The sequence below is a fragment of the Pseudopodoces humilis genome, chromosome 3 (genome assembly GCF_049639895.1).
Source record: "Pseudopodoces humilis isolate 2021_Gansu_Grassland_sample_001 chromosome 3, ASM4963989v1, whole genome shotgun sequence".
In the NCBI taxonomy this organism is placed as follows: domain Eukaryota; kingdom Metazoa; phylum Chordata; class Aves; order Passeriformes; family Paridae; genus Pseudopodoces; species Pseudopodoces humilis.
This window is the reverse complement of record NC_142202.1, coordinates 21281695-21295891: the sequence shown is the minus strand read 5'-3', so window position 1 is coordinate 21295891 and position 14197 is coordinate 21281695. Positions and strand designations below refer to the sequence as shown.

Below are 14197 nucleotides of genomic sequence, written 5' to 3'. Positions count from 1 at the left end.
AAAAAAGAAACACATGCACACACACACACACACAAACCTGTGAATCAACATGTTTTGGTCTAATTGAGAGAAAAGCAAGATAGATGAATTTTGAAATGCAAATTATCACCTTCTGTTATTTTAAGTATTGGTTTTGCCAACATTGTGATCTTAAATATAAAGAGTTGTTAACTTTGAAATACAGTAATAATTGTATTCCATTCTTGACAGTTACAATTTTAAAAATAAAATTGGTAAGGTTTTTTTTTAATAAAGCCTTCTCAGTATGCTCAACACCTGTGAGAAAGAATTGTCTACAGCCATTGCCTAGTCAAGGCTATCTCTAGGTAAAACAGATTTAAGTTGAGAATTTTCTCATGAAGAGAAATCTTTATGGTACTTTTTCAGTCTAACCTGTGAAGTGTCATGTTGTAGAAGCAGCTTGCTGGTCTGACATCTTGTGTAAATATGATGTGTGAATGAGATGTTTTATTTACACTCCCCAAGTTCTTGTTCCAGCCGCGGGGATGCTTTCTGTTGCATCCCTGTAGTGTTTTTGGAGGACGAGGTTTCAGAACCGGGCTGCCTTTAGAGTCTTTTTCTTTCTTGTTTAAACAACAAGTTTTCACCAGACTGTGTTTACTAAAACCTGGCTGCTTGAGATCCTAAAGCCAAAGGGAGCTTAGCTTCATAGAAAATGTAAGTAGGAAACTGGCCATCAGTAATGCATCGTATTATTCTGATGCTTTCCTAAGCTGTGTGCTATAATCAAGCCTTATTTACACAAACTAGCATTCACAGAAGCCTACACATAAATATACGGTAAATTTGGTTTTATGTAACCTGCTGTTACTTGTGCACAGTGCAAAACCTAAGCAAAAAGAAGGCTTTGTGTGCAAAGGATTTTGTCCCAAAAAAAAAGACAAAAATGTTTCAATGTGCAACCTGATTTTTGTACTCCCAAATGAAGATGTCTCTTTTGCTCTTAAACAATTGAAAATACAGATGCAAAGTGCAGCTGGACACCTAAAATATATGGCATGAAAATAAAAAATTGCTAGTTGATATTATTAGCCTGCATGCTATAATTTTTATTTAGTGAATAAGGAAAAAGATTATTTGCCTCTGTTTACCAAATAGACATTTGATGCAGGAAAACCTGCATATTATTTGTGTATGTGTTTTTCAGTAGGAGTTTGCGGCACTCATTAAATTTGCTATTTTGTATTATAGTAATTTAATTTGTTTAAGAAGCAAAATAACTGTGGTAGATTAAAGTACCATTGACCCTGAGAGATGTCGAGGAGTGGGCTGGTCTCATAGTTATAGTCTAAGACTGGACTTCCTGCTTTTTATCTCTGACTCTGTCCTAGATTTTTGTGTGACATTAACATCTCAGGATTATCCTAAAAAGAAAAGAAAAAATCTGGATAGGTGAAGGAGCTTTGGGCATCAAAATCAGAAGGCTGGGCTAGCTTGATTGGAAAAGCCCTGGCAATATGAAACAGGATCAAACATTAACATGAAAAATACATGGCTGGTGTGAAGAAGGTCTGGAGGTGCAGAAAAAGTACTGATTCCTGAGAGGCTGGGAATAACAGTTTCACAACAACCATTTAAAGTGGGACAGCTCTCTAAAGACCCAAGTGTCCCACAGAAAACAATAACTGACTGCTCCCAGAACAGCAAAATGTCATGAACTTGGAGCTGGTAATTGGAAGCATAGGTTTGGAGAGAGCATCAGGTACTTTCTGGAAAAAATCTGATCTCAGGCTTGTTGTAAGTACACTACGTGTTTCATGGTCTTGTGGTTTTTCGCAGGCTCTGTAGCTAGAATAAGCAGTAAGATGTACCCATGCTGCTGAGTTGTAAAAACCTGATGTTTTAGTCTGGCTGTCATAAAAGCCAGTTGTTAACTCCAGAAGAAACTGTACTTTACCTGTGTTTATTTATTGGCTATTATTATTAGTGTTAATATTACAGATGGGACTAAACCTTGAAGATAGTATACAAGATGCCTTGTGAAAATAAATAGAGCTAGGTACGAGGTTTATTTGTTTTGTTTTGATATGAGAACAGTAATAAAACTTTGTCTCTTTTGTCACATGATCATTTTAGAAGAAGTTTTGGTGCCATCTTGGGCTGCTGGAAGAAAAAGAACAGTCCCCTCTTTTTTTTTTTTTCTTTTGCAAAGAGGAACATAGATGCTCATATGTTTTTGAATAACTTTTTAATGAAACTTCCTATTTTCATACTCCATTTGATCTTAGGAAATGTTCATTGGACTTGCCTCACTACTTTATTGTTTAAAGACCATGATAAACTTCTTATACTTTAATATAGATGGTTCAATACTGTGGTTTATAAATTGCTGAAGCATTTTAGGCAAAGCATTATTGGCAGATTGCTTGTGGGATATTTTATTTAGTGACTGTATCTTATGGTATCTTGGCTGACTGAGTCTGATGAGAGCGAATTAGGTTGGAGTTACTTTATTTGATTCTCTGCAAATGTTTCTTTACATATATAGTTATCAAAATATGATAAAACAGTAATCTTTTAAAATTAAGGGAGTGTAAGGTAAACAGAATTTCCAGTGTCTAATAATGTTTTTTCATGCAATGTTTATCTTAATGGCCACAGAAGAGGAAAACATCATGTTTCTTTTCAGGATGTTGGACAAGTCCAATTCCTCATGAGTTTCAGACACCTGATGGTTGTTCAGATGGGTCTCCTTATCTTTTTATCAGTGATGATACTTGAGAGTTTGCTGTTTCTGCTTGGAGTGTGGGGTAAGGGAAAGGCAGGGAAATTCGTATCAATCCGCCCTTCTTAATTCCAAGAAGCCATCTCAGTGCAGAGCCTTTCTTGCCTCCTAGGTGTCTGGGGAAGTTCTACATCTACCTAAAGCCAGTTTTCCTGTGATCTGACTGGAGATGCTTTTTTTTTTTTTAAATTTTTGTTTATTTATTTATTTATTTATTTATTTATTTATTCATATTAGAGTTTTTCCTGCAAAATTTTTGATTAAGTTTTTGTTCTTGGTGATTCACAATCCATCTGGCCTGAGCTGCTCACCGAATGTCTAAGGCCTCTTGTAGGCTTGGCTTCTTTCATGTTAACTACTGTTTATGTGTGCTGGTCATGAGGCGTTATTGTCAGCCCTGGAGGAAACTGTTTTTTGAAAAAAAATGTGGGAGGTGTGGTAGTAAAAGCCTTTGAAATCCTTCAGCAAGAAGGCTATATATTTCAAGTTAAGGTGCTATGTAAAGAATGAGAAAATAAGCCTTAGTTTGCCATTGATAGCTTTATTGAGAATGTGTGTTCAGGAGAGGGGAAGTTCTGCTTTTTCTTCAGAACTGGCACTTCTGTTTAAAATACAGTGTTGTCAGCTATGTCTCCCTTATCAGGAAGTAAGGTATTACTGTGTAGAATGCAAATATTGAGATAAGTATGGAAACCATAAAGAAATGGCCTTTCAGTTGAGACCAGCTGCTCTGGAAGGAGGACAGTGCAGGGTAGTGAAGGTGTTTACCTGCACCATCTGTCTCTGTCTAAACCTGATAGCATTTTACAAATCTCCTTCCCTTCAGTTATCCCAGTGGCTGCTGTTGGAATTGCTTTGTGCAGGAATTTAGCATTGCTGTTGACTTGTGCTGTTTGGTGCTGAATGTCATGGCCATGCTTTGGGAAGGGAGAAAGAGGAAAGCTCTCTGTTTAATGAAATTGCAGTGAAGTTGGAAGAGCTATTGGCTTTTTTTCACCTTTCTTTATTATTTCTCTGATTTTCTATTTGAGGATGATATGAATGGGTTTTTTTTCTGCAAATGTGGTTCTGCCAGTCCTAGAAGCACCAACACCTTGTACATGTGTACACATGTTTATTTTTGTACAAATCCGGGTAAGGTCCTTGATTTCAAGGTTCATGAAGGAAAGATTTGGCACAAATATCCCCATGTTATTCACTTAAGCTTATGTGTCACTACCATTTATTGTCTAAATTACTTTGCTGATGGATTGAGATGAAAATGTTTTCTTAGTGAAGGCAGATATTGTAGTTCGGATTTATTGCCATATTGAAGCTTTAAAAAAAGCATGTGCCCTGTGTGGTATATTGCATTAGCCATCTACTCTGTGTCCCTCAAAAGCACTTCATAATCTACAGTTTCTAAATTTTCCCATGATGTTTAGTCAAGATAAAATGCAGTAATATTGATGTGGTATCCTGGACTTATTATGATCAGTATTGCATCAGAAGTCATATGACCTATTCGAAGGAAGGAAATGTAAACAGCACATGTTTATTTGTAGTATTCACAGTGATTTTTAATTTTTTTTTTTTTTTTGTAAGGAAAACATTTATTTTAACCTGAAGTAAGGAAACCTTGTAACCTAGGGAAAGCAGCTGGAAGGCAGACATTGCATAATAGGAAAAAAGTTTAGCTAAAATTTAGTTTTTGTAAAAAAGGAGACTCAGGTGTTGCCCTCAGCTGAGTTTTCCATTTTCTGTTCTGTGTTGGTTCAGCTGACTTGTCATGCAGCTTCTGCTTGTGCATGAGAACCCAAGCAGAACCCTTTAGCCCTGGAAGGAATCTGTGTTACTTGCCTGCTCTTAATTTATTCCACTTGTGTCATTTTGGTCATGGCCAAAAGTGGATGGAAGAGCTCAGTGCTGCTCTTGTCAGAGAACTGCAGTGACATTTGTTTTTGCTTGGCATATATTGAAAGTGTTCTTCCAATTGAAAAATATGAGCTTGGATTTTGAGGAAGGATTTGGATTCTGGTTTGCTTTTTGACTCTTACTCTATATATGTCCATTTTCTTCATAAGTGCTACTTCCTGTAATGAACAGTTCTGTGAAAGAAAGCAGTGTAACTTTGGTTCTTTAGAGAATTGTATCAGCATCTCTTGATTGCCAACATAAAGGGAAATAACACAAAGACTGAGTAAATTTTTTTTGGTAGAATTTCTTTTCTCTGTGCTCTGAATGATGCATTTTTTCACATTTAGGTAATTTTTTTTTTCTGTTGGGCTGTAACTCATGAGGCCCATTCCCACTGAACACCGTTGGGAAAAATGGATTATTTCCTTCTGCTGCATCATTCTAAAATTTCCATCAATTTTGGGTAGTTAATGGAAGTGAGAATATAGGAGTCAATCTTATTAATTCTTGGCTTTGCTGTCCTTATTCTGTAATAAGTGTGTAATTTAATTTAAAAATAAAAATCTTCACTTGTTGGGGAGAAAGCTCCCTTGAACTGAAAAGGCATTTCCATTTAGTAGGTTTCATTGAGAAATTCTGTGAAAACCTTTCACCAGCTGGTTTGTGTGGAAAGGCCCAACTTTGCAGTTTTTTTATTTTTCTTTTTTTAAAGGATAGTTTCCTGGAAGGTCTGCCTTTCTGAACGGCTTTAAAATTAAATTGCAAGAACAAATTTTGATTTTTACACAAATTCTCTCAATTTATCATGATTTCAGCTTCATCTGGGTGCTCGCCTGGGATCTTAAAACGTTTTAAAAATGAATGTAATTATTCTCATACAGTTCTTCCTGTGGTTGCTGTTACATCTTTGTAAAAGTTTCTTGCTGCTGATAGGAATATTAATCTGTAAGGGCTGGAATAAATTCTGATGTGTGGCATCCTTATAGTGATGTATTGGTCATTCCAAGGCCATTAAGTGTAGTACACTCCTCAACGTGAGGGATGTGCTACCTCCAGAAAGAATGTCTGAGTCATCCTTTCTTGTTGCTCTTGCAAGAGCAGCCTGAGCTTAGTTCTGTGAGGTGCTGAGCCTCTCCAATTTGTGTGGAAGCTGCCTGAGGGGCAGCCCTCTGCACATCCCCGAGCTCAGCATGGCTTTGCTTCCCTGCCTCTGGGGAGCTCTGGTGTGACATCTCCCTCACCCTGACCCTGGGCTGGGACTCATCTGGAGCTCTCCTTGGCCATGCTCATGCTAAGCTCCAAAAAACGATGAGCAGGATTTTTCCGCCCATGCTGCACTGCTTTTCACAACAACAGCTATGTGACTGTATGCTAATTGTTGTCCTCTGCTGGGCAGCTGGTGTGGCTTTTGCCACTCAAGCTATTTTAGTGCAGCTTCTGCGTTTTTTTGACAGTCAAAATGAAGATTTCATCTTCATTGCAATCTGGTTTTCTGCCTGTTTTAGAGCAGAAAGCAGGGTGTGTTTGTATTTAATCATTTTTTTAGTTTAAAGCCTGAGTCAGTGAAGGCCAAGTTTTCTACACGCATCATGCTACTGAATACGTGTGTCTGTATGGCCAGGGACTGTCACCTCCATCTCCCCTCCCTGCTGTCCCTTGTGCCTGTGCAGCAGCAGCGGTGTTGGGTTGGATGCAAGGGGAAAACAACTTTCCATACCAAGGTAGAGTTTGGGCTGGGCTGTAGCAATAGACAGTTCCTGGCTGGTTATGCTGTGGGAAGTAGAGTTGATATCTCTCTATGGGACCATTGTGAAAAGCCTCCCATGGTGATCCCAGTAAAGGGTATGGGTTAGCCATGAGACAATCCTGCCCTCCAAGGCAAAACTGAGGCATGCAGTACACTACTGCACCATCCCTTGTGCTGCTTTTCTCCATGTTTTAGGCCACTCCAATCTGTCCAGCTCTTCTGGCCAGGATAAATACCCTAAGTACGCTTTGCTTTACTGTCTGTCACTGTCCAGTTTTGTCCAGTGTAGAAAAATCATAACTGTAATGCCTACAAGTCTCAAAAGTGCCTATGTATGCATGGAAAAGACAAATTATGCATGAAATGTATGGTGTTGCTGTGCTTGAACAATGCAATCTGTAGGTGGCTAAAGGGCTAACTAAATTGCAGGCATAATGAAAGCTCTGTGGTATTTAGTATATGTTCTGTCAGCATTAAACAGTCACCTTGTAAATATATGTTAATTTTGAAGGTGTAACTGACCTTTTTAATATTAATTGAAATGTCTCATGTTTAGAGGTTGGTGCTATCCTAGAAGAGACAGAAGCCTGTGACTGGTGGAGCCTGGGTGCCATTCTTTTTGAACTCCTCACTGGGAAGGTAGGGCTTGGGGGCAAGTGACTTGATAAAAGTGACTTCTTGGCCAGTAGTTTCTCACCAGTGGTGTGTCCAGGTGTGATTCCTTTGATTGTCTTTCTCAGATGAGCTTTGCCAACCTGAGCACTCTTAATTTGCTTAGTCTGCATGGGACTGGAGAAACAAAACATGCGCAGCCTTCAGCAGAACAACTTAATAGAGATGTCCCAAAATAAGGACTAAAAAATAAATAACCAAAACTATGCTGCCCTCTTAGCTACAGTGAAATCTAAGTTCTCTAAAATTCCATCTGTACATGTGCAAAACTTTTGCTCTAATACTTCCAGTATTGTTTCCTGAGACTATGTAGAAGTCACGTGTTGCTGCTATATATTAATTCAGTACTTTGAGACAAAGAGTGCTTGGCCAAATCAAACTAGTGATTGGTTGACAGCTCTGCATGAAGGAAGCAAAGTCCACCAAATTACCAGGCTCTTCAAATTTGAGTAATAGAACAGAAGCTTTAAGATGTAAATGTCCTAAAGCTCTGTCTCGGGGAGCTCATCAGCACCTGTAGACATTCCTCCCAGAACCAGTACTTCATACTAGGAAGCACTGAATTTTGGCTTTGTGTGTTAAATTTGCATGGATATTAGGAGATAATCCAACACTGGAATTTTGAAATTAATAAATATGCCTTCCTGCTTTATTTTTCCCTTTTTCCTTTTCTTCTCCAGTCTCTGGTTGAGTGCCATCCATCAGGAATAAACACTCACACTTCTTTGAGTATACCAGACCATGTATCGAAGGAGGCCAGATCACTGATTCAGCAGGTAGGTGAGGGGAGAGGTTGTTTTCTCTATGTACATGTGTGGATGGGATGAATACCTACATACCTCACTTGTTCTGGTGAAGTAAATGTAAAACCAGAAAGCTGCTGATAAGAACATGGATGGCTCTTTTGTCAGCACTGATGAATTTTGCTCAGTTGTCTTGTTGCATTTGCAAGCTTGGACTTCTGCTGCTGGCTGGTTCTGTAGAAAAGTGGAGTGCTTTGCCATTTCTTCAAAGAACAGGTCTGGCAAATGCTCTGGAAACCTGCCGGTGATACACAGCATTTTAAGAATTCTGCCCTAAATGATCATGGAAACATTTGTAATGAACTAAAGAAAAAAATGCTGATGACCAATTCAGGAAGATTGCTCAAAGTACTATGAAACCTGTAGCACACTGATTACAGACTTTCACTGTGGTTGAAAGTCTGTAGCTCTCCTCCAAGGAACCTTCTGGATGCCATTTTGGTAAGTAAAGTAGTTTAAATGGTGAATCCAATGACTTTTGTAGTCAGAAGATAAGTGGTAGGTTGGACAAAAGGCAAAATTTTATAGACAAGCTTCCAGACTGATACACCATTTTAAAATTAATGGGAATAGAACTGTTTGATGGTTTTTGTTAACTCTTAGCTTTAGGTAGTCATAACTGAACTTATAGTACAGGGTCTTGAAATTCAGTTAATGCAATCTTCTTTCTAGTTAATTTTGACATAACTGTGGAAGTGTTGCCTAGATCTGACCTGTTCCACTTGAGAAGAATAAGTAATATATGTGAATTGTGCTGTTCAGCTTTGAAGAGGATCTTGCTAGTGGATGCATAAATAATGGCAGGACTTAGATGTAGTTTTGAACAGAGCAGAGTGGACAAAGTATTTCTTGAAGAAAACAAAGGATACAGATTTTGAAAATTCAGTGAGTGAAAAGACCTAATGACAGATTGATTTCTTTGCTGTTACTGTGAAATGATTAGTGGAAATGGAGCTGTATGTTTGGACACCACCTATTTTGACTAAGTGAAGTCACTGAAGGTGAAAGTACATGTCTTTTTATTTCTGTCAAAGGTAGACAGGGAAATGACTGAAGAACTATCCTATTTTTATGTAATCTGCATTTATGTAGTTGGATGGTAGCAAATTTTTACCTTCACCCACAGATGCTATAAGAAACAAATAGCTGAGGGAAAGCAAAATCACATTTGAGGAAGAGAATTCCTCCCATTAAGACTAGAAGACAAATTAAGTCATCCAGTCCATGTGTCCATGTCAGTGCAGGATTGTTTTTTTTGCTGTAGACTAATGTATTGCCTGTTTTCACGTATGCCAAAGAATGTCTGTTTTGCCGCTGGTGGGTTTTAAGTGGCAAATTTCTGCCTCTCACAGCTGTGTTACAAGGCCAAGTCTGTTCAGAGAACAGTCTCCCCAGTGCCTGTTAGGTCAAGCTGTCTAGTGTAGGGTGGTAACTTATCTGGTGGAGGTTTGGCTATATGAAGCAGTAAATCACATTTTTGTTGTGTGACTATCCAAGGAAGCTGCCATTCATTGTTGAGGAAGCCTTGTCAGGAAAAGGAAGAGAGCTCTCTTGGCATGGATAGCAATTTGTCATTGCGACTTTCCTTCCCTCCACTGCCAAGGGTAAACAGGTCAAAACATCAGAGTAACTCTCCAGGACCAGTGTCCTGCTATACAGAAAATTGTATCAGGTGTTGTCTCCTGCTGTGGCTTCCAGTCCAGGTCATTTCAATGTAAACATCTTCTTCATTTAGCCAGCATCTAAAAAACAGAGATCTGTTTATTTCTGCTGAAAGATAAAATTGTTTTTTGATGTTGATTTGGTATTTTGCACTCAGATTTTTTTTTCAGGAACCTTCAAGTTCTACTGCCAACAAAATAGGCACTGTGACTTTTCAGTAGGTGTCTGTTTCAAGTTTACATTTGTTTTCTGAGGTTAAAGTTATTTGGAAGGACAGACTCCAGAAAATAAGTGACCATGTGTGATTTCCCTCTGTTGGTGCTGCCTGTATTTCCAGGGAAGGCAGAGACACCCTGGCTGTGTCTGTGGCTTGGGGGAGATACTAGAGCAGCACCATTCACTGTCAGCAAGCTACTTTTACTCTATGACACTATGACTGCAAATAGCAGAGCCATCTTAAAATATGTAAATTCCTATGTTTATGGATGTAGGCTCACTTAGATGTTGACTGCATCAAGATATGAATACGCATTTTTCCAAGTGACAACTGGGAGAAGTTATCCTATTAGCTGTTGCAGAAAAAGCAAGCAAGAGATCATGCCTTTGTACTGGCTGTAATTGAATAGAGTATAAACAGTTCTTGAAAACTGCAAAATATGTTTGTGTGTCTTTATTAGTCTCTTTGGAGTTTACCTTTGCATTCCCTTTTATATGGATTGGTATCTTTAAACAGATGTAAATATTGTGATTTCCTTTTCACATGAATTCAGCATGTGATGTACAACTAAAAAGCAAACGAGGTGCTGAATTTCAGGAAATTTCCATGAAGCCATTAGGCTGTTTTGTTTCTTTCACTGGTTTGATTTTTCAGTTTTAGGCCATTTGGAGGACTTTTTAAAACTTTTTTTTTTTTTTAAGGAAATGGAGAGCTGGCTATGTTATCCTGATATTTTAGAACCAACTCAAAATTTATGGAATGGAAAGTTACAGACCACTATCCCTGGTGTAGCCATAACACAGTGGTGTGAGCAAAGGTTAACATGAAGCAAATGCGGCGTCCAGAGTTCTACTGATGCAGGCTCTGGCTGCTTCTCTCTCTTTTTAAAATGAGGTTACACTTAAAATGAAGTCCCAGTGTGCAGTGCTTCAGGGAATTGCATGCTGTGATCAGTAGTCTCTGAAGACTGTAAGACTGAGACTCAAGGAAAGGAGAGTCTTCTTCCATTTACTGGATTTTAGGAATTTCAAGTATGCTTTTGCACTCTTGAAAGTAATTCATAGAGCAGGAAAACGGTAGGATGTCCCTTACCTTAGACCTTTCTGAAACTTTTAAGCGGTTGTTTTTGTTCTTACTCACTGAATCATGTGTATTTTTCTTTTATGTCAAGCTTTTGCAGTTTAATCCTGCGGAGCGTCTTGGTGCTGGCGTTGCTGGTGTTGAAGACATCAAATCTCATCCATTTTTTGCCCTTATAGAATGGGCTGATCTGCAGAGATGAGAGACACGTGCCCTCTGAACAAACTCAGGTCAACTGGACAAGTTTCTCTGGCACAGGAGCACCCTGACTCGCTCCTTTTGGATGTCTCCAACCACTTGGATGTAATGGCTAAAGGATGCTGGAGCAACAGAGCCAAAAGTGAACACTTTTAACAGGAGTCACTGGTTGTACAGGGTGCTGGCTTATTTTTAACACAGCTGGTTGCTACGTGTGTGTGAGTCCTTTCATTAAAGGCAACTCCTGGGCAGCATGTTTGGCACTGCCAGCTTGCCAGATAAGCAGTGGTGGGAATGTCCTTCTGCTGCTTTGGTAATGGAAGTGTCTATAGGCTGTGCCAGTTGAAAGTATTTTTTTATTGTGTCAATAGACCATTTCCGTATGTTAGGTGCAGCTCTTGAGGGGTAGGGAAGGAAAAAAGGAAATAATTTATTAATGGTATATGGGAAAGAAAATACTAAATAAAATACTAAAATGCTTTATGCAAAAGTTGACACATTAAAAATAATATATCCATTAAAAATTAAGAAAGCTGTTGCATAATACTGTGGAATGTGTCTTGAAAATAGCATATCATTTCCCATTCTGGAAAGAGCGTATAAAAGGCAAATAATGCTGTCAAATGTTGTACTTTGTTGGCTGGCAATGTCTGTTTAAAACCCTTGACTCTGTTGTATTTGATGAGCTACATGTTAAAGTCACTACAGAAAGGGAAATCTTTTCCTCAGCTGGATAAACACTGCTTTAGCACTCTAATAAGGAGCAAGAACACATAACACTAAATAAATATAAGATAAAAAGGGAAAAACTCTTCTCTCATTGCTGTAACCACTGCTTTATCACTTAATGAACTTTACTTCCTCTAAGTGTCCTATTTTTAGCTGCCACTTCAGGAAAAAACCTTTCTGCTCGTGTTCTTGTGCTTGAAGAAGCTTCTGAACTCCCCTGTTTGTTTGTTAATAGTCTTAATAAATCAAAGAAAGCCTTCACCCACTCTGCTGCTTGAACAGGAAGAAGCCTGGGATTTGCTCATGCCAAATGACTAAGTGACATCTCTGAGCAAACCCTAGTGGGTAAGACTTGGGCAGGAGCCAATTAGCTGACCTGTTTGTTTGCTAGAAACGTCTGGAGAATGGGAAAAGAATATAAGACATGCAGAATATTTTGCTGAGTGCTGCTAAGCAGCCATGCCTGTATGGGTTCCTGATGTACAAATGCTGTACACTGTGATGTACAGATTATGGATCCATGGGGTTTTTCCTAAATACTCTCTTTGCTTGCACTCTTTTCTTCCCCCACTTTTCTTCTGCTCAGCTTTATCCGGAGAACAAAGGGCAAATTCCTTTGGGAAAGTGAGGTGACAGCAACGATTATTGAATTTACAACTTCAAAAAAAAAAAAGAAAAAAAAAGTATCCTTCCATTTGTATTTTAGCAGTGTATTTTATGGGCACTCCCAAAAGTGCATCTGTACAGTCTCCATCTGTTAGACACTAGGTTGATGTATTCAAATAAAGTGGAAAAGGAAAATGCTTCACTTAAACAAAGGAAATCTGGAAACTTTTTTTTTTCCTCTTAAAATTATTCCACTCCCCTTTTTTTTTTTTTCTTCCCTTTCTTGTGATCACCAGGCCAGCAGAGGGGCTGTCACAACACTGCAGGTTGTAACCAGGTCACTAGTATCACTGCCTACCCAGTGCCGTCCAAGATTACATCACTTGCAGAAACTGCGTTTCAACCCACCACCCTCTGGCTTCATAACAGGAACTCCCTCAGGTGAGCCACAGGAACAACTTCCTGTGCCGAGCGGGTCGGAAATCTCTAATGCAGAGACCAAGCTGATCCCGAGCTTCCTTCCAGCACTGCCCTGGCTGTCACTTTGGAGAGGGCTCGTTGCTCAAGGAAAGCCTCCCTCCCCTCAGCCACCTGACTCCCTCCCTGGGGCTCTCTAGCCCAGCCACCAGATAATGCCCCTGCCAGTGTTGATCTGTCCCATTGCATTTGCCTGGTGATAACTGTACAAAAAAGTATTTTCCATATTATTTTGAAATGCTGTTGTGTTCAGGTTGTGCCCCTATGCTGGCTCTAAGCAAAGGCAGGATAAGATAGCATGGGAGCACAAGCTGGTTTCTGTGAGCAGCAGAAGAAAAACCCTGTTCTGGCAGAAACCAGATGATTGGTCACTCTGACTGCAAAGCATTCGGTTTAGTTAATGACACCAAAATATTTTTTTTCAAGTATGTTAGTGAGGAATTCTAGATCATAGAAAGTAGAAGGAATGGCAGTATGACTTGCCAGAAATGAGCCTTTGAGATGCTACAAGTATTTGTAACATTACCACTGACTCAGATAATTGTTTTGTCGAGGGAAGCACGGTCTGGAGTTAATTGCACAAAACCAATCCTGCTTCTATCTTTAATTTTTTTTCCTTGAACATGTATTATGTTGTATTGGTGTTTACATGTATTCCTTTAATAAACAAAACCTTTCAAACCTAAGTCAGACCTTACCTTTCTGAACTTCACATTTAGTTCTTGAAGACTGACCTTACCTGATCAGTGCTTTTTGTCCTTTGCTTTAATGAGTTGAAAATGCTCTAGATACCTTCTTTTTGGTGCCTGTTACAAAGCCCTGTGATGCACATCTCCATTTGGATGACTGTTCATTGCCACTTCCTTCTGTTACACCTAATAGCTAAAAGCAAAACAAATCAGTGCCTTTTTTTCCCCACAGGAGTTAGTGACAGTCTATGTAAAACACAGTAAAATAAACCTATAGATTTTTCTATTCTCCTGTGGGTGTTCAGATACAGCAGATTATGTACTTAGGGCATCTCAAAGTGGTAATTCATTGCACCCTATTGAACTACCCTGTAACATTCTTTGTGTCCTTCTAAGAAAAACTGGGATACAAAATATTTGAAGGCTTGCCCTGGGTAGAATTGCCATGAGGTGAGCCTGGGCCCCTGCCCAGACCTATAGGAGAAACTGCATCTTGTGAAATATGAGGGGCATAACTTTGAATGGCTGTATTCACAGCTTCTGTTCTTGTAGCACAGCTCCTGTGTCTCCTGTGAAAATCTCCTCGCAGACAGCAGTCACTGTCACGCTGACTCTCTGCACACCTTTGGGATGCTGAGTTGGCAGGGTTACCTGCGCCGGAACATCCACCCTGCT

At 39.2% G+C, this 14197-nt stretch overlaps 1 protein-coding gene across 3 annotated transcripts in view; it reads left to right on the top strand.

Moving 5' to 3' along the window:
* RPS6KC1 (ribosomal protein S6 kinase C1) overlaps positions 1-13430 on the top strand; it is an 86075-nt gene extending 72645 nt beyond the window's left edge. For 2 of the 3 annotated variants that reach the window (XM_014252961.2, XM_014252960.2), the window contains 3 exons: positions 6946-7028; positions 7742-7837; positions 10915-13430. In XM_014252961.2, coding sequence (XP_014108436.2) covers positions 6946-7028; positions 7742-7837; positions 10915-11025 — 290 coding nt within the window. In that variant the 3' untranslated portion in view covers positions 11026-13430. The remainder of the gene's footprint in view (positions 1-6945; positions 7029-7741; positions 7838-10914) is intronic. The other variant, XM_014252962.2, reaches the window with a different exon arrangement.
* Positions 13431-14197: the final 767 nt, after the last annotated feature.